The sequence below is a fragment of the Neolamprologus multifasciatus genome, chromosome 9 (assembly GCF_963576455.1).
Source record: "Neolamprologus multifasciatus chromosome 9, fNeoMul1.2, whole genome shotgun sequence".
NCBI lineage: Eukaryota > Metazoa > Chordata > Actinopteri > Cichliformes > Cichlidae > Neolamprologus > Neolamprologus multifasciatus.
In genome coordinates, this window is record NC_140447.1 from 25,204,949 (window position 1) to 25,229,421 (window position 24,473).

The 24,473-nt window shown below is 37.6% G+C and overlaps 3 protein-coding genes across 5 annotated transcripts in view; 2 read left to right on the forward strand and 1 right to left on the reverse strand.

Moving 5' to 3' along the window:
* Positions 1 to 11,855, forward strand: part of cnksr2a (connector enhancer of kinase suppressor of Ras 2a) — a 111,038-nt gene extending 99,183 nt beyond the window's left edge. For both annotated transcript variants that reach the window (XM_085173275.1, XM_085173276.1), the window contains one exon: positions 7,685 to 11,855. In XM_085173275.1, coding sequence (XP_085029401.1) covers positions 7,685 to 7,732 — 48 coding nt within the window. In that variant the 3' untranslated portion in view covers positions 7,733 to 11,855. The remainder of the gene's footprint in view (positions 1 to 7,684) is intronic.
* On the reverse strand, positions 172 to 16,784 carry smpx (small muscle protein X-linked). Of its 2 annotated transcripts, none has more exons than XM_085173287.1 (5): positions 16,695 to 16,784; positions 12,023 to 12,082; positions 7,647 to 7,733; positions 6,505 to 6,648; positions 172 to 780 (listed from the first exon to the last, which is right to left on the reverse strand). In XM_085173287.1, exons 2-4 carry the CDS (start codon positions 12,056 to 12,058, stop codon positions 6,508 to 6,510), a joined length of 264 nt encoding a protein of 87 aa, XP_085029413.1. In that variant the 5' UTR covers positions 12,059 to 12,082; positions 16,695 to 16,784; the 3' UTR covers positions 172 to 780; positions 6,505 to 6,507. The 2 variants fall into 2 exon arrangements, with proteins under 2 accessions (XP_085029413.1, XP_085029412.1); XM_085173286.1 differs by lacking the exon at positions 16,695 to 16,784 and adding an exon at positions 15,182 to 15,404.
* Positions 16,785 to 20,556: 3,772 nt separating this feature from the next.
* The window catches only part of mbtps2 (membrane-bound transcription factor peptidase, site 2), a 30,948-nt gene continuing 27,031 nt past the window's right edge, over positions 20,557 to 24,473 (forward strand). Inside the window, exons 1-2 of the mRNA XM_085173284.1 lie at positions 20,557 to 20,860; positions 22,335 to 22,483. Coding sequence (XP_085029410.1) covers positions 20,786 to 20,860; positions 22,335 to 22,483 — 224 coding nt within the window. The 5' untranslated portion in view covers positions 20,557 to 20,785. The remainder of the gene's footprint in view (positions 20,861 to 22,334; positions 22,484 to 24,473) is intronic.

A 24,473-nucleotide genomic window follows, 5' to 3' on the forward strand; every position in this document is an offset into this window, starting at 1 on the left:
GCTGTAGGTCTTTAGAAATCTCATTTCTTATTACACAGTCGGTTAACATTACAAACAAACCAAACAATACTGTAGTGTCGGCATCTATCAGTAATATTACGACACTTGCACTCCTGTTGTCTTTTGCTATAACAGATGGAGGCATAAGTGATAAACCGAGTTTGGACAGGATTTTTAGAACCTTTTTGATTTATTGCAGTGTTTTTTCAAGACATTTTTGGAAACATCACAATAAACAACAAACGTATGATTATTTCCCCCCAATAGCAGTACAGCTGACCTTAAACCCCACATACAACATTAGCAAAGGAAACATTTATTATTGTATCAATATAAAGTATCAATATAAATCAGTGGTGAACAGCTGAAGTGTCACCACAGAGTTTATTTGTTGCTGAGATGGATTCCTCGAATTTATATTCATTGTCAATAAAATGTCCTTTTTAACCATCTACTTAACAGAAAAGCAGATAACATGCTAAACAGTATGTTGTAATTGTAACACAAGTCACTCACTTCTAAAAGTCCAGGTAAACGATATATTATCTGAAGCAAGACTGTCAAGAATATTTGAAATTGTTGTATAAATTATGATTTAATTGGAAAGATAAATAAATATTTCTGTTAAACTACTGATTGGAGGAGAGTTTATAAAAACTGAGGCATTAGTATCTCCAAACATGTTGGGATTGGGGTTGTATTTTGCCATTCTTCAGAGTCAGTGGGCAAGTCTGTGTCTATGAAGATTATCTGCTTTCCTCTCCGCCTGGCTGGAGAATCCTGGAAGAAAACAGGCAGATATGATAACAGGCAGGCATGGTGAGAGATTTTCTTTGGCTGCTATCAGCCGTCTCAGAGCTGCCGACCTCTGACAGGCTGTCTGTGACGTTCTAGACGATGAGGAGAAGGCCAGTTTACTACTGGTAGCTGAAATATGGAAACATTCTCATGTGCAATTAGCGATGCTGACCCTTCAAAAAGCCTGCCTCATATTCTTGAAGTAATAAACAAGAAATCCATTGAAGTTTTATTTTGATTTTTTTTGTCTTCAGCTAATTCTGGTAAGATATTTGCTTCTCAGCTCTTGGCCAAAAGTACTTGGACAGCCATACTTTTCTCTACTTCACATCTGGGGTTCTGTTTTGTAAATTGAGGCCCATTCGCTCCTGTAAAAAAAGGTAAAAAAGGCCCAGCAGCGTCTCCATTTTTTGAGAGTGCTCAGGAGGAACAACCTGGAGGAGAGGCTGCTGCTGACATTCTATAGAGCCACCATAGAGAGCATCCTAACGTACGGCATAACAACATGGTATGCAGGGTGCTCAGTTGCAGACAGGAAAGGACTGCAGAGGGTCATCAACACAGCCCAGAAGATCACTGGCTGCTCTCTGCCTAGCCTGGAGGCCATTGCAAACTCCCGATACCTCAGCAGAGCTGGCAATATCATTAAGGACTACTCTCACCCCAGTAATCAACTGTTTGAACTATTACCGTCAGGCCGACGGTACAGGTCACATAAAACCAGGACAAACAGATTCAGGGATAGCTTCTTTCCCAGAGCTATCACCATAGTAAATAAGCACAAAACAATTAAACCTGCTTAACTATACTTGCCATTGTCACTATACTATGCTGCTATTCATACTATCATTATATTATGCTGCTATCCTGTATATATTGTACTTATTATTGTCTGAGTACTACAGTTGTTTTATTGTACTTTTTATATTTTACATTTATATTTATTTTGCATTTTGCACCAAGGGAGTGGCACTCCAATTTCGTTGTACTTTGTACAATGACAATAAAGGCTATTCTATTCTATTCTATTCTATTCTATTCTAAAGGAAATTCATAATGCTGCTGTATACAATGATAATTTAGTTAATAAAGTGATCCAACTCTGTGCCAACAGTTTTGGGAAATTTCCAGCCTGTTTCAGCAAGGCCATTTCCCCATGCATGAAGCCAGATTCATAAATAAAAGCGTTTGCCAGTTTTGAGTGGAACTTCGTGTCCACAGTCCTGTCCAATGCTTTTTTGCACAGAGCAAATCCCTGCAGGCAGCTTCCAAAATCTTGTGGAAAACCGTTCGCCAAAGAGCCTAGGCAGTTTTAGCAGCAGATTAATATCCACAACTCTGGAAAAAAAATGGTAAACAAACACAGATGGGTTTGACTTTCAGGTGAACACTGGAATGAAAATTGCTAGAGGTGCTGTATCTGTGTCTCCATAGTGTGTTCTTTATAAACTGCATAAAGAACTGATAAACAATAATAACAATAATCATGATAACAGATGTATGAGGATAGTGTTTATATAGTTTATGTAGATGCAAGCTAATAAATATCTATGAACTTCTATTATAAAACCAGTTTAAATTTACGTTATTTTTCTTTGTCCCTTGTGCAGAATACTAAACAGCTAGTATGTGGCTGCTGTTGTTGTTGCTGTTTGGAATAATTTTCCATGTTAAAACTTAAACCAGCTTCTGCTTTTGTTATTCCATCTCTTCTCTCCCTCATTTAGAACACCTACACAGCACACCCACGTGGCTTGGGCTGGGCACAGCAGCCGCAGTGCTTGGATATTGTGGTTTCTGTGTCCCGCTGGGAAAGTTGCAGCACAGACTGCCACTCTGCGCTCACACTCATTTTCTAAAACACACACACACCCATAAAGTATAAATATAGCATCTGACTCAACCTGTCCAGCCCCCACACACACAGAGGCATCAACACACACTATGCTTGACCCAAACAAAAGCTGAGCGGCCCACACCGACTCCATGTGGTGAACTGCAACTACTGCAAGTAATTATTGCGTATCCTCACCAGCACCATACAATTAGCACACATTTACAGAGATATGAGTAGACCAATTTGAGTATCCGGTTAGGGTAGGATGTAAAAGATATACAATAGCACCATTTGTTCTCTTACCATGCATCAAAGAGACATACTTTAGCTAATATCAGTGTGTGCAAAGTTGAGGTAAAAAAGTAAAAATAAAAATAAAGCAGCGCTAAATATTTATTAAAAGACACTATATCACAGACTGTAATTGTTGCAAGATGCCAGTGTGACTTTTTAACTCTGCATATCTTTGCTCTAGACAAAGATGTGTTTGATATTCTTACAGGTGTCTCTCGTGGTCATTCATGAACTCTTCAAACAGTTTGGAGACATTATCAACTCTGCACATAACCCTTCTTACATAGTGGTTATATAGTGAGGATTCTCATATTAAACACAGTCAGAGTTTTAAGTAGTAAGGATCAGCATGAGTCCAAGTAAGCTCAGGCTTCAAACTGCTCTAAGCAGTTGGCGTCCAGCTGTTTTTTTTCTGTTCTTGGCCCTTTGTGATGTTAGTGAGAGTGGATCTCCCTAATATGGTCACCTCAGGCACATAGCTCCCATCCACCTGCTCCAACTGTGAAAGTTTGTTCACTGCTTATCCCTTCTTTAATTAGCCGCAGTGACCGACAGCTGGCTACACTAGGAGGAGGTTAAAAAAGCGGGGATTAAACCCTAGAAACCCGAAGTGCTTCAAGGTATTTTGTTTAAAAACAAATCTCAGAATGCAGCTCAACTTTCAGCTAGGCTAATGCTAAAAGATGAAGATGTATAAAAAGTTATGTAGACAAGTGAATAGCTGAAGGTGTAATTAGCTTTATGTCGCTGAAATAATGTGTTGTATTAATTTTCAGGCTGAATGGCTTGTGACCACTATTTCATGGAAAACAAATAGCGTATTTAAATTTAACTAAGCAACTCTTGTAAGCTGATTTTAATATGATAAAAGCGATCATGAGCACTTGGCAACAGCAGAAAAGCATTATGCTATACGTAACTCTGCATCCAGTGTTTTCAGTCCAGTCAGCATTTCAGAAAATTTCCCTCACATATTAAAAGGGACAGATGTAGACACTGTTTTATAGAGCTTGTGAGTAAAAGACTAAATCCACTGTTTTATACCACAATTACAAGGTAATGAGCATAATATTTACCAAATGGAAACATTCTCCTATCATCTTCATTTTTGTGGATGTTTGCGTTTTTCACTCTCATCTTCTGGGTCAGATTCTCAGAAGCTGCTGATTCAAGACTGCTTAATTATGTTTTCTAGGAGGTTTTCAGTTTGTTTTATGACTCTACAAGAAGTAACTTTTGTTTGCAGAAACAAAGGCAGCCAAGTGCTGACTTCAAGGAAAGGTGGCATTAAAGGAAGAGGACAGTGGATTAACTGAGGAGTTGCACCAAAACAGATGTAAACCTACTCTGGTAGAGTCCAAGAATAAAAGTACAGAGCTAGAAATGAGGTCAAGTTTACCCTAACTTGCAAAACCACACTCAGTAACACTTTTAGATAGCCTCAATAAAACTGAATATTAAAACCCCAATGAATGTAGGATTTGCTGCAAGACTTACACTAGTTTTACCTAGATGCACCAAACAAAACAGTCTATTTCTATTAGATTTAATTCCGAAAGGATTGTACAAAGAAATCTTACCAATAATTGATGCAATTTTAAACATGATCACAGTATCTGTATCAACAGAATATGTACTTTAAGCTCAAGGTAGCTGCAATGAAACCACTACTGTAAAAAGCCTTTACTTGACCCAGCTGTCTTTGCTAATTATCGCCAACCTTCCTTATTTCAAAAATTCTTAAATTGCAGTCTTGTGAGACATCAGTGCAGCATTTGATACAGTATCACTGACCACAGTATTTTACTACCGATATTAGGATATGTTAAAGGAAATGCACTGTCTTCACACATGAAAGTCAATTTTGGAGTTCCACAGGGTCCTGTGCTGGGTCCAGTATCATTTACATTAAACATGCTTCCCTTAGGCAATATTTCACAAGGCTGTTTTCTTGCATTATTTAAGATTTATGACCTTGCATAATCTAATCAGAAACAATTTGTCTCAGAGTGATACTGAAAAGCTAGTTCACAAATTCATTTCTTCTTGGCTTTTTGGGTTTGATTGTAGATTGTTTTAAAAGTTACCTGAAAAGACATTTGTTAATCCAAAACATTATAAGGAGAGTACTGACAAGGCCTAGAAAGACAGAGTATATTTCTCCCACTTTAGCTTATCTTCATTAAATTACAATCAAATTTAAAATCATTCTCCTTACATACAAAATCTTAAATGATCCCATCATATCTTAAACACCTCCTAGTACCATATTATCCTAACAGAGCACTTTACAGGCTTGCTTATAGTTTTAAAAGTAGAATGGGAGGCAGAGCCTTCAGCTTCCAGGACTCTCTCCTAAGGGAATAAGTTCCTAGTTTGGATTTGGGAGACAGACATCCTCCCTACTTCTAAAAATAGACTAAAAACTTTACTTTTGATAAAGCTTATTGTTAGGGCTGGATCTGAGCCACTACTGCTGCTGTGGGACTTTGTGTGGTGGACTGAGCACTTCTTCTCTCACTTATTTCACTCCCCACATGTTTACATACCGCTGCAGTGTGTCATTAGAGTTTTGTCTTCTCTCTCTCTCTTAGCTTGTGTTTTTTCTCCTGTCTGCCTTTGCTTTTTTCTTTCCCCTCAGTCAACAACCAGTCACAGCAGATGACTGAGCCGTTTGTATTGCAGGCTTCTTCCTGTTAAAAGGGAGTTTTTCCTTCACAGCTTCACAAAGTGCTTACTCGTAGGATTTTTTGTTGGGTTTTCTCCAGAAATTTGTATAGTCTCTTCCTCCTACTACAAAATGCATTGAGGTGACAGTTGTTCCAATTTAGTGTTATATAAATAAACTTGAATTAAATGAAAAAATCTGAATTGTACAGGAATTGTAGACATGTCTCACATGTTAACTGTGGAGAACTTTAACCTTAGTATTCTTCACTTCTCTGTCTTTATGGCGTGTACATACATGTACACGTTTGTCGAGTTAGCAAATGATTTACTTTTTTCTTGCACTCAAACTGGATTTGCATCCTCCACAAAGTATTTGAGGTATTTGTGCTTCCTTTCAGTAGTTTGGTTGCGATTTGCATCTTTTAGTCTGGACTTTATAAACCCAGCCTATCTACATCACGGATCACACAAAAGACCTGCATTAAATATCAAATATTAAAATAAGCAGCTGTTACATAGTATCGATGGAAACTTTAGTGCTGTCAGGAAAGCGTTCTGATAAGTATGCATATTACCAGGTAAGGGACAAGTAGAAATTGTGCAAATGGCCCCTATTTTGAATTTAAGCTCCTTATAACTCAATGCACAAACATACTTGCAAGTGTGATTGAAATCAAACTTTTTACTGTTTTTAGGTACTGTGTACCTACTCAAAAATTAAAGCTACAATACTATTGGTACTGTATTTTATTTAAAATATAGTTTTAGTGTTTTTCTTCCTGGTTTTGGAATTTTTCCTTTTAAAGATTACATTACATTTAAAATAATTTTCCTTATTATAGTGTATTGATGTTTTATTTTCCTTGGAATCTTGCAAAAATGAAGGGAACTACAATCAAACCTACATGTTACTCCTTGGTGACCCATCGTAGTTCACTCTTGGCGTTTTGTATCTCTGAAAGGTTAACAGCAGGCCCAGGTAGCTTCACTGCTCCTGGCAATTTCTTCTCCTCTGGTGACTGGGCTGCAGCGCTTGGAGGTGAAGGATCCTGATTTAAAAAATAAATTGTGTGTGAGGTGATGGCAGCATTGCTTTTACCTAAATTTAAAGAGAAACTTCATCTTATAAAGGGACAGATTGCAAATGAAGCTGCTGCTTAAGCTGCCTATTCATAACAATGTGAGCTTTTAGGAAAGGCCTTAAAGAGACAGCAGCAAAAACTACCTGTGTCGATAGAGTATAAACTGAAGAGCCTCATAGAAGGCCAATATAAGATATGTAAGGGTAAAATAAGAATAAAAATGTATATCTAGAAAGTAGCTTTCTAGTTCCTTTTTAATGTCAATTAAATGCAGTTCTCGGGAAATTAATTTTGTAGTTTTTTATTATATCCTATATTATACTATATTCTGTTATAAAGTGATCACAAAATAAAATCTGCTTAGAATAAGTAAACAAAGTTAAGGAAATGTTTCTTTTATTACCATGCCACACACTACAGCATTTACTGCCCAAGTTAATTTGCAAAGCCCTTCCCTAGATTGGCCTTTTAAATATATAAAACTCAGCAACACTTACACAGTATGTCTGTGAAGGTTCCAAGTCATCCAGGTCATCGTAGTCAAAGGAGCTTGCTTTCTTTGCTTTCTTTGCAAGCTCCTTTGACCACTTACACAGTAGTTAGTAAGAAACGTTAATTTTACAATAAAAGCTCACATTAGAAGCACAAAAGTGGAATAGAGCCAAACTAGGAAATGTCTGAGTTTATTTTTTAGTTTTCAAGACGATATTAGCATACATTTGTATACATATTCAGCTCATTTGGGTCAGGAAAATTCAAGTTGTAAATATATGCAGATCCATGAGGTGGTCATGCGTATGTTGAATTTACAATTTAAATGTGACCACATTGTGAAAAAAAAAAAAAGCATCAGCTCCACAAGCTGGCACAAGCTGTCTGTCTTGCCCATTGGCATTAAGGTGTGGGTAGAGTGGGGATGAGGAAAATGCAGACCAGTGGACCGGGTGTGAAATGTGTTATCTCACCTCTTCTGTTTCTACTGTGTCCTCTCTCCTCTTGACAGGATGTCCCGCCCCTGGACGCAGAGCTCCCATCGGGATGTTCAAATTAGCCTGAATGACAGCGAAAACAGCCAATGAGACCCTTTCAACACTTGATACTCAACTGTCTGCGGTGTGTGTGTGTGTGTGTGTGTGTGTGCGTGCAGGCTCCTGCTGTTTCCTCAAAACCCAATGTTTTGATTATGGCCACTGCTTCCTCGTTATCATCATGTCCCTAAAAAGAGACTTGTGTTTTTATGAAAATTGGGAGACACATGCTTAAACACAGACAGACAGGCAGACACACACAAACACACACACACAAACATACACACACACAGATAAGAACGATCTACCTGCTAACTCGATGTTCTACTGCTGCCTGCCCCAACGTCCAACCACCTGGATTTGATGTGTTTTGTATTTGTACTGTAATGTATTGTATATAAGCTCACATTGTACAGCTGTACAGAGTGGGAGTGTGATGTGTGTTAACGATGTCTGTGGATGTTGTTCTATGAAAGAGTTATATATTTTACAGACGTTAAGGTTTTGAGATTGGTGAGGGAAGGTAAATCGCCTCATTCGCAGCATGTTTGCTGAAGTTTGTATCACTGTAACGTTGCTTTGGCTGGAATCGTTTGTTGTCTTTATGCTTGGCGTGCCGTCAGCATTCATGTCCTTGCACACCACTGGCACAACCCAAAGATTAAAGGAATATTTCACCCCAGAATGTTTTCTTGAAAATCCATTTTCAAGAAAACAAGACCACATGCTGTAATTCAATCTGAGCCTCCCATGCATAGGAAAAAAATGTTTATTGCAGCTCAGGCTTTTATTTTTCCACCAGCCGTTAAAAGATCATAAACTTTTAGAGCAAACCAGTAGATTTAACTGATTTATTTGGATACGAAAATGCCCGGTTGATCCCCATAAACCATCTCAGTTTCAGTTTATCTTTGTAGTTATGTAGTTTTGTTTATGTATTTGACAATAATAATTTTAAATGTCCGCTAGTATCAGCTTTTCCCCCCTTACTTCCTGTGACAGTAAACTTAACAGCTTTAGACATTTGGGCAAAGCAGACCAAGCATACAAATCTCAGTAACCTGATTTTCTCTCAATTTTTTTTAAGAAAAATAACAAAACTATTAAAACTATTAATGATTCAAGTAAGTTACTCCCAGTAATTAGATGAAAGAAAGTAATACAACATGAAGTGACATAAAGTCGGCCAACTAGACTGAGCTCCTACATAACATGGGGACTGAAATTTTAAGGCATTTGCCACATTTGGCCAGCTGGAAAATCATTATAGAAACTTACGTTAAACTTTTCAGATTAATGAATTGAGGTTTAGATAAACATGAATTAAATATTTATCTGATTGCAAAGAGTTCTAAAAATCTGGTTCAAGCTGTGATAAACTGTAGATTACCTAAAGTTTAGAAAACGTGATTTGGCATGTTCTCTTTTGTTCAATACCTCTTCAGTACAGCACAGAAACACATACAAGATATAATATAACACTTAAACAGCTGATTAAGAGGTTAAGTCTGTGTTTTAACCTCATATGTGTTGCATGTACAAGTCTTTCATTCATTCCTCATAAAGTTTAGATCCAAGATATTTTCTACTCATCATTTTAATAATAGCAATAACCAGGCAAGAAAACACTGGTAAATTCCACATTTTGTAGGGGCACAGCTGATGCATGAAGTAGAGTGTATGTGTGAACTTTCTCCAAACAGCTTATGCAACACACTTCAGACTGTTTTTTTTTTTAATCTAAACAACAGCACCAAAGCTCCAAACCTCTACTTATTTATCATCATTAACCTTGTTGCTAACCACATCCACATATACAGTATGTGAAGTAGAAGTGTGAGAGAAGCTGTCTGAGACGATACCCTATAAAGTCAACACTAGCTGTGAGTCTGGGAAGAGGCTGAGACTGAACTACAGTATACTTGCGCATTTTGATTGATTCTGTTAATGTTTTTTGAAGGTGAACTAATCCTTTAAGCTCGCCTGCTGACAAGCCGTTGTTATAACTTTATGTGAACATGAAAGGAAAGCCTAGATAAGAAGAAAGACCTCAGTATCTGACAGGTAAATGGAAGAAAAACAGACTCACAGACTAATCCTGTTGAGAGAAAAACAAACAAACATACAAATAAGCTCAATAGCCAGACTTCTTGTTACTTCCACATTCTAGTACCATTATGTCTGTATTATATAGGAATATGTTAAACTGAATTACCAAGCCGATGTTTATGAAAGTTTAAGACTTGAACTACAGATTTGACTTAATTTACTTGACTGTCAACTGTTTTCAAAAGCATAACAACTGAATTTCCTCAGACAGCCTCTGGTTTCCATTTCTTGCATACGTGTTTTTAAAGTTGCTTTCTTAGTCAAACTGTTGCTGCTCTCTGAAGCAGCTGTAAACAGAGCCTGTTGTGAAAACCTGCTTTTACTGATGCTCAGCTGACTTAGTACTTTACCCCTATAATATTCTCGCATTTACGCTGGCCTTTCTGATTCCACATCATCTTCTTCCTTTTACATGGTTGCTAATGCTCCTGAATCTCTGGCAACCCGTGAGGTTGAAATATTAGGGCAACATGGAAAATGAAGGTGCCAAAGCCACTTGAGGGTGGCTTCAAAGGTGATTCAGTCCCTCATAGAGTTACATGTTTAACATGGTCAACTTTAGAGCACTAATAAACATTTGCACCCTGGTATAGAAAACCCGTGTGGTGTTTTGGGTCTTTCGAGCTAATTCATCCATTCATAAGAGCTGTGCAGGGTTTTTTTTTTTTGTTGTTTGTTTGTTTTTTCAAGTAATTCTAATATTACAGGTATAGGTAGCATGCCAGTCATAGATAGGCAGCCAGATGCTTTCTGCAAGGCTTCACCTGATCTCCATTAATTTAAGTCATGACATAGATCTGTCCACTTTATTAGTGTTGTCGGTGCCTTCAAAGCATTTTAATTTAATAATGTGGTCCACTGTGTGCGGTACAACAATGCTTGTTTGGTGAGTGAAATCTTAGTTCTTATTTTTGTTTTATTTAACAATAATTAGCAGGTAAGTATGTCTGTGTACAGCTTATGAGGGAAGTTTGCTTTTGAGGCATTTTGTAATATAGATATCTAACAAATATTATGGTTTGCTATGTGGTTTATCTATTAATGGCCCATTACAAATGTCTTTGTCCCACTTTTTTGTTAAGTTAAATTCTAGTGCTATATTTGTATTTTACTTGTATGCACCAGTACAGCCTATGGTTGCAGCTTGAAGGGTGCAAATGTTTCCCTGTAACTATGTCTACCAAGGCATTTTTCATTATCACGCTTCTTCTGCAACAATGCAAAATTTCCTAATGGGTTCATTTTAAATGTCTTTATTCAAAAACCCCCAGAATATGTTTAATTTACAACCTTTTATCCTTATTTGCAAACTGATTTTGACTACATTGACTTTGTATAATCACCATCTTTACATGACTATTGTCCATGCATGTGTTGGCTCTTCCCAAGATCTTTGCTCCTTGACATTGAATTGGCAACAGGTTGCAAATAGACATCCTGAAAGTTCTAGACTTGTCTTACACACTAAGAGAAGGCTAAGGAGAAAAGTTTAATTTAAAAAAAAAAACAACCCTAAATGCAGAAAATCATCATCTGATGGAATATTAAAGGGTATTTAGGCAATAATTAATAAATGGAAAACAATAGCTGTCTGGAAAACCTCTAATAATGCAACCACCTTTTGAAAATGTTTGAAGCTAAAGCAATTAAAAGATTTGTTATTGATGACCTAAAACGTGCAAAGCTGCTGACACTGAAGTATAAAGAGGTTTTTATCATCCAAATATTTATAATGTGAAGTCGCACTGCTTTTTTTCTTTGTGATAAAGTGATGATGGACTCTTTGGTGGAAACTGAACTGTGAACCTAATGGTTGTACTGTTAATAAAAAAGAAACTCTGTCCCATGGTTAGACGTGAAAATGAGCACAATGAGAAGTGAGCTGATGGAGGAAACACACAGAAAGCCACCAACACAAAGAAACTGCTCTGCATATGTTCGCCTTGCTAAAACCCTGCACTAACAACGCCTTGATAATGTATATGCACAGTTTAAACTCAGCATTTGCCTTCATGAATAAATACTTTAATGTGGAAACCTGAATTTGTCTTTATTGTGGAGCAGGAAGAGTTACTGTGCATTTCAGTTGTCTTCTATTCTGCCTTTACTTTTGTAAAGTTAATATCATGCAGGAGGTAACACACAACCTTTTGAAGACACATCCACCTTACTGTGCATACAGATGGAAAAAAACAAACTTTTACCTGAAGGGCCTTAACGTTGGTCGAAGGTTTGGACATAATCCCCCTGGTGAGTCCGCTGACCTGCAGGAAGCATAGATCACAGACATTCAGGTGTGTTGGATCTTTGTTCTGTGTACTTGTGAGCGTGTGTATGCATGTTGGGGGTACTGGTACTCAGTTCCTGTGGTTTTCACGGCCTGGGATACCATTTCAGTTGCTTAGCGACTCTTGGGAAGTTAAGCAGGCAGAGGAACTGTTCTCTGAATCATTCATGAGAGGGAGACAGAGTGACTGCCAGTATAAAAGTAACCTCAATTTCACCTTTGGGACGACTTTTGGATTGATGTAAAGGTAAAATAGAAAAAATTCTACTGCTGCTACTGTCAAATTTCTTCTTGGAGATTCTGTAGTTTGGTAATGTAAGATGGTACACAGCAGTGTGAATGATAAATGGCACTTTTGTACAGTTTTTATTGCTATAAAGTTGTAGCTGAAGAGGGTAACTCTTCAAAATTCCAGCGTGCTGCTTCACCACCTTTACTGCTATGAACTTTTTTCAGCCAAATGTATTCATATCACAACACGAGCAGAACCTACAACAGAAACAGCTGTTTTTACTGGGGCGAGCAAGGCACGTATTGGTTATTTAGTGCAATCTAAAAATAGACATCAATTAAAGTGTTGGAAATTGAAAGCAATCTTGCTCCTTTCATCTCAAACAGTGTTGTGTGTCATAAGCTTATCTTATTGTGTGTTTCAATTACTGCCATGTGCGGCCATAGCTGTCACTGCGTCTGTAGTGGCTGGATTAACTCTAACTCATTCTTACAGTCAGGAAAGCTGCACCCCACTTAAAAACCAAAAATTCCCATTGGTGCCACCAAATTGTTTGCGAGGTGGTAAAGCCAATGTGTGACCCACTTGACACTGCGACATAGACTGCAATATAGAGTGGTAAGTTTAGGTAAGAGTAGTGAGTAATATAAAAAACTAACCAGCACCTACCAGTTTTAATATAAAATTCTTTATTCATATAAAAATTGAAATATAAATCACTTTTATATAAATGAATAAAAATATGGAAATATGAAATTGTACACATGGAGTAATTTCAAATTGAATCTTTATTACTGCAACCCATCTACAGTACCTTCTTGGCCCATTAGGGGCTGACATTTTTGGAATCACTGCTCTAGGACATGGACATCTTCATGGACATGTCCATGTCCTGTTAACAAGGATTAACTAAAAGAAAATGCTAAAAACAATGTATGTCTATATCCTAATCAGTTAAACTGAAATTAAGACAAATCAAAAAGTCTAAAAGGAAGAAAAAAGCCTGAGTGTGGTTAACACTAGCAGTGCTAATACCAATTGGGTTTTTATCCCATGTAGGTCAGAGTCTATTTGCTTGTACTGAACGAGGTTATGCTCCTGTCTAGTAGTTATGCATCCATTTACTCCAAAGCGGCCCTATCTATCAGCAGCATAGACAGTTGCAAGTAGTGATGGTCTGACTGTGTAACCTTCCACTACAATAGTGCTGTACTTTGATGTCATTACTAATTCACAAACCAGTATTATTTGTTCACTAATATCTCACGTCCTCCAAAGTTGACTGACTCCTATAAGAAAAAACAGAGAAGTCACTAAAGCCTGTTTAGATGGGGTGAAACTGAGCACTCTGGTAATCTAGGAAGTGAAGCGTACTAGCGCATGTTTAATGTTGTATAAGGGAGTATTTTAACCCAGATGATGGTTTTCCAAACCAAATATGGTTGAGATTAGAAGTAAGCTAAACCAAAATTTCTTAACCCAACCAAACAACAATTAAAAATAAAACTTTAGTCTCCTTGTCAAAGGTCAAAAATCTGTCTTTGTTTCCTCCATCTAACAATCATTCGTTCTTGAAGTAGAAACACGTCTAAGTGTCTTTTAAGGATCACTTACATGGGTCTTTTCAAATGGAACAAAAGTGTCTCTCACCACTTTGCAGTTATTTTTTACTTGCTCCCCTCCTTTTAACTATAAATAAACTACAAATCCACTCCAAGCAACAAGTGGTTAACTATCATTAAAGTTTCCACAGCCTATTTATCATATCTCCTAGTAGCTAAGAGGGCCAGATGTCCACTGGTTTCTCCAATGTTCTTTGTACAACAAAACGAAAGAAGGAAAAGGTTTTTCTGCCCTTGTGAGTAAAAACATGGACCCCGCTGAAATACACAGTACACACATTTCCACTACGTGATGATATTAATGTTGGCTGCCTGTAGCAGCCGCCTCAGTGACGCCACACTGCAGAGTCTGAAAAGCCCTTTCACTTTGCACACTCATGTCTGTCATGCAACGAGGCAAAGAGGCACAGGTGAATATATTATTTATGCTTTCAGGTTTTTTTTAAACCAGATGCAACACATTGGTATGCCAGTTTATTTCATGAAACCTGTGGAAAAAGTTTGTATGCCTGCATGTTGTTGCTTGAACATCAATAAAACTTTAAAGAGGTGCAGCTGTGCATATAGGTTTGTCTCACTTTGATTACAGATATGAAACACAATAACAGTTTCAAACTCATGTGTGAAATACCAACATAAATAATGCATAAAACAATTCATTCTAACTTTAAATAAAATTCTTTCCTTTCTTGCCAAGAGTGTAACAGAAAGATCAAAGCCGCTCCTAAATCCTAAATCTCCTAAATCTTAATATTTAATAGGAGATGATTGGCTTAGCATAAAGTCTGATTCTGCAAGGTGAAAACATTTTGAGGGTTCATGGACTTTAGACTTTCATGGCTGGAAACCTAAGAATTTCCAGTGATTGCTAAGGTAGGCTGACCTTGGGACACTGACACTGTATCTTGCATCCCATTCAAATCCTTCAAATCCTCCTCTTTCCCCAAATAATGAATCACATAAGGTCATTTTATTTCCCAAGTTGCTGGCTGTTGATTTATTAAGAATAATTGCAGTACATCAATTGCTGAATAACCAAACTCAATAAAGAATTTGGCTTAAATTTTTCCCTGCCATACTCTGAGTTCTCCTTAGAAACTTACATAATAATCCTTTAAAAAGCCACAGAAAGCTGAATGACATGACACTAATCCCATCAACTGTCATGCCAATAAAAACACAGCACTTAGACATAACATTATGTAAAGGAGACTGAACTTACCAGTCGATGAAACAACTCTTTCTTCTGATGCTTGCTTTTTTTACACCCACTGCTCTTGTTTATTTGACTCCTCACGCACTATTTGCCTGTCTTCTCTCCATCTCTTTCTCTTCCTTTCTTTTCTCTCCTTCTCCCTCTCCCTCTTTCACGCTCACTAACTCTCTCTCTTTGCCTTGTAAGTGGTAGGAGGATTCCTCTCATATCTGGGATTTGTTCTCACTATAAATAGACGAGTGATACACAGAAGGGACCTGCTTTCTATCTATGCTCACATGGACACACACAGCGACGGACCAAAACACAGTCAAACAGACGCACTGAGCACTGGAAACAGCTTCATTTGCATAGATTTTAAAGGGTTCTTTTTTTAAAACTATGTTTACAAGATTAGTCAGGAGCAGCAAAACACATTTAACTCCAAGACCATAGTGACTTTAACACTTTTTACATGTATTAATTCATAATCCACACTCATTTTAAAACTCGTCAAATAAGATCCAAAGTTTTTAAAAATTTTAAATGCAGACCACTGAAATGCAGCACTGTCTGCATATATGATGTTTACATATTTTAAGCTACAGTGAGATCAAGTGAGCAAACACTAGTAGAAAGTAAAACATGTAAGTGTGAAATTTTTGTAAACTTTAAAAAGACGATTTTTCTCGTACCTGACTCAGGGCCAAACACCATTTAAAAATCTGATGCTTTAACCATGAACCAATCAAACACAATGTTGCCAGCATCGGTTATGGCTGCTTTTATGATATTTGCTGATGCAAAAATTTACTTAAGTTATATTTACAGGGAAATAATGCGAAGTAGATATGTACCTTCAGGGCATTTCAGCATGAACCAGAAGCTCTCATATATTGTAATGTTCTGATTGACAAAAAATAAGTGACTTAACGTTAGGACCAAACTTAATTTTAAAAAATTACGATCCAGCTTGTCTGCCAATCTCATTCAGCAATATTTATGATGACGTGATCCCTAATTTCAAACTGCTTTTAAGGTTTTAAACAATTGCAGAAAAATGCTCCAGTTAAGAATGAACCATGAAACTGTCTGCTAGATTATCGGATATTCATTCATTCATAATGAGAAGTGAGGTCACTGATTTAAGCATTTGGATTTTTTTTTAATCTACTCATGTAGCAAAATGTTCCAAAGAGTAAAATAATTTCACTGCAGCTTCATTCAGAAAATAAAACGTTTTACTCATGAAACTCAAAACTATCTGTTTATATGGCATTCAGAGATGAGATGCGTGGCAATTTTTAGCTCTTCATCAAACCCTGACACTTGAGTCCCGAAAACACCCTTTCCTAATCTCAGTGACTAAAATGGGACTGGCCTATTTCTACCCCGACGCACACAAACACACAGAAAGAAGCAGTCATGCTGGTATATCTGCGTTTATACACTGATGTACAACCAAAAGCCCAGAGGAGACCTGTGATGCCACAGAGTTAAAGGTGCGCATGTGGCTATGAATGAGTGTGTGCTTTCTTACCTCCTGGTGTGCGTAGCTGCTCTGCCTTGCCTGTGCGCTCTCTGAGGTCCTCTTCGGCTACCTGACCTGTTTCCGCTTGTCCCGATTGGCTTGCGAGACAGAAAACTCCTCCCAGAGTGGAACCCGACCCAGCATCAGAGAAGTAAAATGAGTTTCAGCCTCTGTGCGTCTGTGTGTGTGTTTGTCTTTATTACATTGTGGGGACAAGGACCTGTTAGCACAGTCATGGGGTGGGAACCAGAATAAGTATGGGGACCAAAGAAAATAACTTTTATGTTTAATCGAATTTTTTAATTACAAAATACCTGACAAGTTCCTAGAATGCGGTTTCTAGTCTGGTCTAATTTTTCAGTGCTTTACAACCAGCAGAAAAGTTGGATCCCACGATGCATGTTTTGGACAGGTGGCCTTATAATGTAACAAAGACAAGGATAGGTGTGTGTGTGTGTGTGTGTGTGTGTGTGTGTTTATGTGTGTGCACTTCTGTATGTTTGAAGTCATTATGACACATTCAACATACCTTTCTCTCTGGATGTGTTCTTCAAATGAGGCTGTTCACATTTATTGCAGCAAAGCACAGCGATTGTCAGGCTTGTTACACTGACCTGCTGTGTCCCTGGGTAGTAAAATGAAGAGGCTCAAACTGAAAGCTTGTTATATATTTCAAACTATGCAAATGCAACCCCCACACACAGGTCTCAACTGTTGGGAAGGACCGTCCTGGTCTATTACAGATAAACACTTTCATCACTGAATGTGTTTATTGTGTTGTTGCAGAGATCGGGTTGGTGGAGCCCAGAGGAGGGAAAATCCAAGGCATAACATTTCTCGACATGATCTGATTAATTGCAAATTGGCTGTATAAAGTACAAAGATCAAACATGACTGAATCTTGTTGTGCAGGAGAAAGCCAAAGAACATTTTATGGATATGTAATGATGAGGTTTTTGTCAAGTTGTTTTTTCTGCCTTGATAGAGCAGTCTGCAAAAGGTTCTACAGTATTGTGAAAAGGAAAGTAGACCTAAAGGATTTAAAAGCTTGCAGAGAATTTTGGCCCACTAGTTTTTACAGTGTTGTTTCAGTTGATTGGGGTTTGTGGGGATTTGTTTATGCACAACTCTCTTAATAATCACCACAGCATTTCATTCGGGTTGTATTCTGAACTTTGACTGAGCCACTGGAACACCTCGATTCTTTTCTTTTTCAGCCATTCTGTTATAGGTTTGGTGCTATGCTTCGGGACTGTTGAACTGTTGCATGAACCAGTTTCAGCCAAGCTGTGCCAGCAGCACTGCTACAGCTTGGCACATTTGAGTCTAGAATACATTAATTTTCGACTCAGTTGGTACAAGATGCCCAGTTCCTTTGTTTGAGATAAAACCCCATATCATCACCCTTCCACAACTGTGCTTGTCAGTTGGTATGAGGCGGTCGTGCTGATATACTGTGTTTGGTTTTCACCAAACGTGGTGCTGTGCATTATGGAAAAATATCTCCACTTCATTCAAAGGACATTTGAAATCTGGTGGTTTGTTATAAATACAACCTTGCAACAAAGTCATGCAGGTGTGTTATTTTTCAAAGTTCTTCTGCTTTTATAGATGTGCTTAAACTTGCTGATGATCAGTTAATCGAATGCATTTGATTAGCAGCATCTGGCTGCTACTTACCTGCTCAATTTCTCTGGATTGTACTTAGTTTTCCAAAGAACTGCATGGAGTCCTGAGAAAACATTCTTTTGCACAAATCTATAATTGAAAGACTTTGAGTATTATTATAGAAAAAAACAACTAGTAGCAGAGCACTGGGGTCCAAAAAAGTAAAGTCATATTTCCTTTTTGTGTTGTAATTTTAGTTTCCGTATTCTTTATTTTGGAGCTGGTCCAGCCAGTCACTAGTTGCAAGTTCCTCACTTTTAAACTTTTGACCAGCCACATGCTTACGAAGGCCATTAAGCTCAACACGGCAATATAAAAGCAAGATGGCACACACTGAAAAAACACCCCGAAGATAACTGAAAAAACAAACAAGCAAACTCAGGTGGTAACTGCAGCATCTAATAGATATTCAATGTATTGCATAGAGCTAATTGCATTTGGGTGTTGCTTTTGGCACACTAGTTATAAATGTATCATGAAGGAAGTTAGAAGGTGTGGCTGATGTGCTCATTTGTTTTGGTCTGTGCTGTGGCTCTGAAGTTGTTTATGCTGTATGTCACCTTTAAAACAAAGAAAACCTGTGGAAAAGTATCATCATTCAATAATGGAAATACTGTAGAGCTCAATCAATCATTCATTTCACCTGAACAAAAACCCCATCAAATGTTTTTTTTTTTTTCTCCATTGAAAACATTTACCTTGTTGGAAATCCAGAATCGTGCTCCCGTAATAATACAGACTCTGTTGATATTTTTTTTTAATGGGAAAAGTTTAAATGTTGTTTAAAAGGCATCTGCTAGTCCAGTGTAAGGTTCAAAGTCTGACAATCCAAGGTAGCTTAAAGGTGATCGAGTTATTTACATTGTCCTGAGGAATAACCATTTACATATTCCTCAGGACTATGCAAATATCTTCCAAACTAACCTAGAAATGCCAAAAGGGAGTTTACTTCATAGGCAAATAATGAAAAAAGGAGCTTTACAAACAATATAATCTGCCTGTCTGTGGATAAAATAAATACACCATGGTGTGTATAATCTGTATCACTAAGCGCACAACCACAAACTGTTGCCGCAGGGCCTAAAAGGAGATAAATGTGGCTGTGGCTAAGTTTGATATTACTTACTTTAAGAGTAAAACCTCATAAAGGAGGAGGTAAACTGCAATTGGGGTTTAACCTTTTAGAAGGGGGGTTATTGCACCCAAATAGACAGTTTTCATCTGCAGCTGTGTCCTCATGAAGCTCAAATAACACAGTTATTCTGAAAGGCTGAAGGCTCTGTAGGAACTGATGTACAGCAACACGTTGGCCTTTATCCACAAGTTTTATGTTCCCTTGGCCACATTTATGGCTTAATGAGTCATACTGGGAGCTTATTTTCTTGTTGCGCCTGACTCTGGCAATCCACATTTATTGGTTTCCTTTTACCCCCATTGACCTTTTGGCAGGATGAAATCCAATATCCAAAAACAAACTTTCATTTTTGTGTCTGCAGCTGAGCCAACTGATTATGCAATTCTCCATTTTTTAGGGTTGCAGCTATTTTCAGGTGCACCTCTAGATTTTCTTTTGCCAAGCTCTTTAAGAGTTAGACACATTGACAGAAAAGCATAAGTATAAATAATGTCAAATAATGTATTTTATTGAAGCAATAGCAGGGAAATGCATTATTTGCCACTGAAAACATTTTTAGGCACAGGTGTGCTTTTATTTTCCATAAGGAAAATAAAACAAATGTTGAATTAAAGTGAAATAAAGTAATGTTAGGGTTCATTTAAGAGGGGTTTGATATGATAAAGCAAATTAATGCTAAGTACTGCTTTAAATTATTAATTTCACCCTTTTCAACTCCTTTTTGAAGGCAGAATATTTCTCTGTGCCCTATAAATAGTAAGCACTTGGACAATCCACTGTGAGTTGTTTTTTTTGTTGTTTTTTTTTTAATTTACATCAAAAAATTCTCTCTATCAATTTCTGCCATTTAATTTATTTCTTTTTATATGTAATTATTATAATTATATTTTTTACTTCTTTACTAGTATTTAGAATTTATGAATTTTTCAAAATACTTTTTAATTTTTACTGCAAATGTAATTATTTTTGTTTTAATTTTTTAATTAGTAATTTGTAAAAACTACCCAAAATGAAAAGTGAGATGCTGCAGTTGAACACCTGATGGCGCAATATTGGCAGGGACAAAAGAAAGTGTCGAAGAAGAAGAAGAAGCCGGAGTTTTGTCGCGCAGTGCTGACACTTCTTCCGATTCACGGCATTCGTGAAATCAAACCTTTCTGTCTGTTTGCAGTTCACCGTAAGTGACGGCATTTTATGGCAGCGTTGGACGCTAATGACGGCGGCCAGCTGCGTGACAAACGGCGGGCAGAGAGAGTGATGAAGGCGGCGCGGTGTGGAGTCTGGTAACGGCTGCACTATGATCCCCGTGTCCCTGCTGGTGTTTGTGATGGCAGGCTGGTGTGCTGTCTACCTGGCGGACACGCTGCTCAGGGTGAATATTTGCCTTTTTGTGTTTGTTTTTCTTCCTGCTCAGCAGTCTGTCAGCTGACGCACGTGAATGGATTTAACATTAGAAGAGGTTTGAGCTGTGGACACTCGTGTAAACAGGCCACAGCAGCCCTGGAACCGCTGGAAACCCCGCTATTAAACACATTACGGCCATTACTTCACAATGTCTGTCCATGAGATGCGTTTAATGCTTAAAGTGAGCAGAAAATGTGCGAAATATAAGACCCTGTCTGTCTTTAAATGCTACTATACTAAGCGAGTACCTGCAGTAGTATATAGTATAGAGTATCAGGATTTCCATGTATCCTGGAAAACCTGGCAACCTAGAGATCTGCTCTCGAACCCTTAACATTTCGTGGAATTACAAAGCAAAACACAAGTAAACAAGGAAGAAGAGAGTCCAAAGGTGCAGCGCAAAAAGATATTAAAATCAGCTAAAACAAAGAGGAAATTACCATTTACAATAAAAACAGCAGGGGATAATTATAGCATTATTAGTGTGGAAGCACATTCAAGGATTAGTGAGGAAAAAGAAAGGTTAATAACAAATTTTCTATTTCTTAAAACTGAGACATCCATTAGGGCATCCACTTATTCGTTTTCATTAACTGGCTATCCTAATTAGTGTTGCAGGCCTGCTGGATCCTATCCCAGCTATTGGTCATATATTTTGACTTTAAAAAACAACAACTGGGTGAGCAAGATTGAATTTATTTAGGATTTTCTTGACTCGACACAGGGTCGAAAGTATACATACAGACACTAAATACTTACATACGACCCCCCAAAGATTTGGTTAAATGACCCTTAGCAAGTTGCAGTGGAATCAGACACTTTTGCTAGCCAAAACGTATATCCCCATGTAAAAACATGTAACATCTTGTCAGATCTAAAGATACAGAGGAGCCAGTGAATGAGGCTTGTAATATCAACATCTGCTCAATTTCAGCTGCATTTTGAACAGTGTACAGATGAGTTAATGAAGACTGCGAAAGCCTTTAAATATCACTGCGAAAGCAGTTTTAATGTTCAGTGGAGTTTAAATCCCAGTTTCATATTTGAGAAGCCTTCGTGTTATTTATAAAACAGAAAAACCGTATTTCCTACCAAGTTAGAGGCAGTCTGCGGCCTCATATCTGAGCTGTTTTGTGTGTAAACTATTTCAGTCGGTCCTCCTCCCTCAACTTGCTTTTCCCTTTCTTACAATGATTAAGCATTTGGCTGCTTTTATCATTACATGCATCGGTGGGCAACTTTTAACATTGTAACCCCTTGTAGCTTATATAAAGTTAGAGATGAATAGTGTAAAATTCTCCTTCTGATTGGGGGTTTCAATATGCAGAACCTTTTCTGATTACAGCTTATTGAGGTCCGGACATTGGAAATATGTGGACACTATAAGACGTGCTTTCTAAATGTGGATGTGCTCGTGCGCTGACTTTGTCTCTGTCCTGCAGTCGTCGGTGACGCATCGGATCAACTATGAGTCGTGGCTCGCCAGTCGTGGCCTGATGTTGTCTCCTTTTCACGTGAGATGGCAAACCACCATGTTCAACCGACTATTTGCATACTGCGCCCGCATCAACCCCCGGGCTCTTTACATGTGGTACGGTTTCTGTATATATAATCCACTCAGCTGTTCCTGTAGTCTTTCTGAACTTTAATCGAGTGCAGTTAGTCTCAAAAATGGTAGAAAATGTGTATGTTGTGACACACAAGCCTAAACTAACATTTACAAATGTGTACAAATGATTTGATTCAGGTGCTAGTGGAAAACCAGGACATCTGAGCTTCCTCATGTGTTTTTCAAATAAAACAACGTTTTGTTTTTGTTTTTATTTTTTATTTTTCCTGAATAAACAGAACAGCCCATCACTCCTCGACTACAAAACATACATTTACAAGTTACAGATACAGTAACCAGTGAAAGTCAAAATGTGATTCAAATAAGATGTTGCTGCTGAGTTTATTCTGACTAATCTCTTGTATATTTTGAATGCTGATAATCAGATTTACCTGGCATAACTACATCTAGGGTGCTATGTGGCATCCGTGGTGGATAAATGTAGATTTTCTAGTCGAGGGGTGATGAGCTGTTTTGTTTATTTAGAAAAAAAAAGTCTGCTTTATTTAAGAAGCATAGGAATCCACAAGAAGCCCACATATCCCAGTTTTCCACTTGCACTTAAATGCAGCTTATATTTGTAGATCTGTGTTGGCAGATTTTGATATACATGTTTGTAAAATAGTTTTATGCATGTGCAAATTGTTTTGTATTTGTGTGTGGATTGGAGCACACATTTGTGAGTGCTCAGTATACACACAAATAAATGAGTACATTTGCAAGTTAGTTTATGCTTATGGATCATAACACACACGTTTGTAAAACATTTTGAGACTAATTTTCCTCTATAAACCTTTGTCCACACCTTCAGATTCCTGCTTCCTTCCACTTCAGTTACAATAAAATTATACTTTTTTTTCTTTTGACTTTGATACTTGATGGTTTGGCTCAAAGCTTTCCTCAACCTTCCTTTTTCATCATAAAAGCATTTGGCAATTTAATAACATTTCTAAAAACTTATTTTCTGCAGTAAATGGATTCAGCGAAGCTGTTGACTTACTTTCACTGGACATAATTTGTTTCCTGGAAGAAAAAAGGACATTTTAGAGGATTACATTTTAATTGCAAACTGAGTCTGCACTGACTTCCTATAACCAGCCGTATGACAACCGAGCCTTAAAAGCTAAAGTCGGCAGCAAATGTAAAAACTAAATAGCTTGAGATGTTAGCAGACATCTTTCCTCCTGCAAATGTCCTCTCTCTTTCTAAAGACTAAATGGACAGATAGACATGCATCATACATGCTGAAAGTAAGTCGATTTTTGACTTTTCAGTAACCAAGTAAGTAACATTCATTTACAAAGCACTTCTCAATAACATTTCATCACATGGCTCTTCACAGTAAGATGAAGACAATGATGGAAAAAATTAAAATAGGGATAAAAGCTGGTCTTAAGCTTCCCTTAAAGGTATCAGAAATGTCCACAGATCTCAAAAGCTCCTTTCTTCCTTAACCGGGACAGCTAGCAGCACTGAACAGTAAACTGTACTGTCTTGCTAGTTACATATGGATTTAAAGGCTGACTAATATAGAGGGACATCTGACTGTCAGAGATTTGAAAGAATTTTGATTTGAATCCTAAGCTTTAATTCGAAGCCAATGTAAAGTCAGGACCATTTAGAGGACGTGATGAGAAGCCTCACAGCAGCATTCTGGACTGTTTGTAGGCGTTGAGGTCCGGTCAGGATTTGGTCTGGATTGTAGGATTTAAACTCTACTCTCAAAGGTAAAGGTCCTAACTCTATCTGTCTCGTCAAAGAAGTTGTTTTCCCATGACACAATTTAGGAAGGAACCTGAAGGACAGGCCAGTTTTTACATATTTGTTTTATTGATTCATATTTTTTATGTTAACACCCCCAAACTTTTGGATTCATAGTAGATGACTTGTAGTAGTGACTGTTTTTAAAAAATACTACTCTTAGTGTGGAACTGACTTGGTGTGGCATTTCTGAGTTTCTCAATTCCAGGTG

Excerpts from the sequence above, each read along its gene's own strand:
- smpx (XM_085173287.1), bottom strand. The coding sequence starts at position 12,058 with ATGTCCAAACCTTCGACCAACGTTAAGGCCCTTCAG. Across the intron at positions 7,734-12,022 it reads CCAACGTTAAGGCCCTTCAG|GCTAATTTGAACATCCCGAT; the intron begins GTAAAAGTTTGT and ends GCTGTCATTCAG. Across the intron at positions 6,649-7,646 it reads ACACAGTAGAAACAGAAGAG|GATCCTTCACCTCCAAGCGC; the intron begins GTGAGATAACAC and ends TTTTTAAATCAG.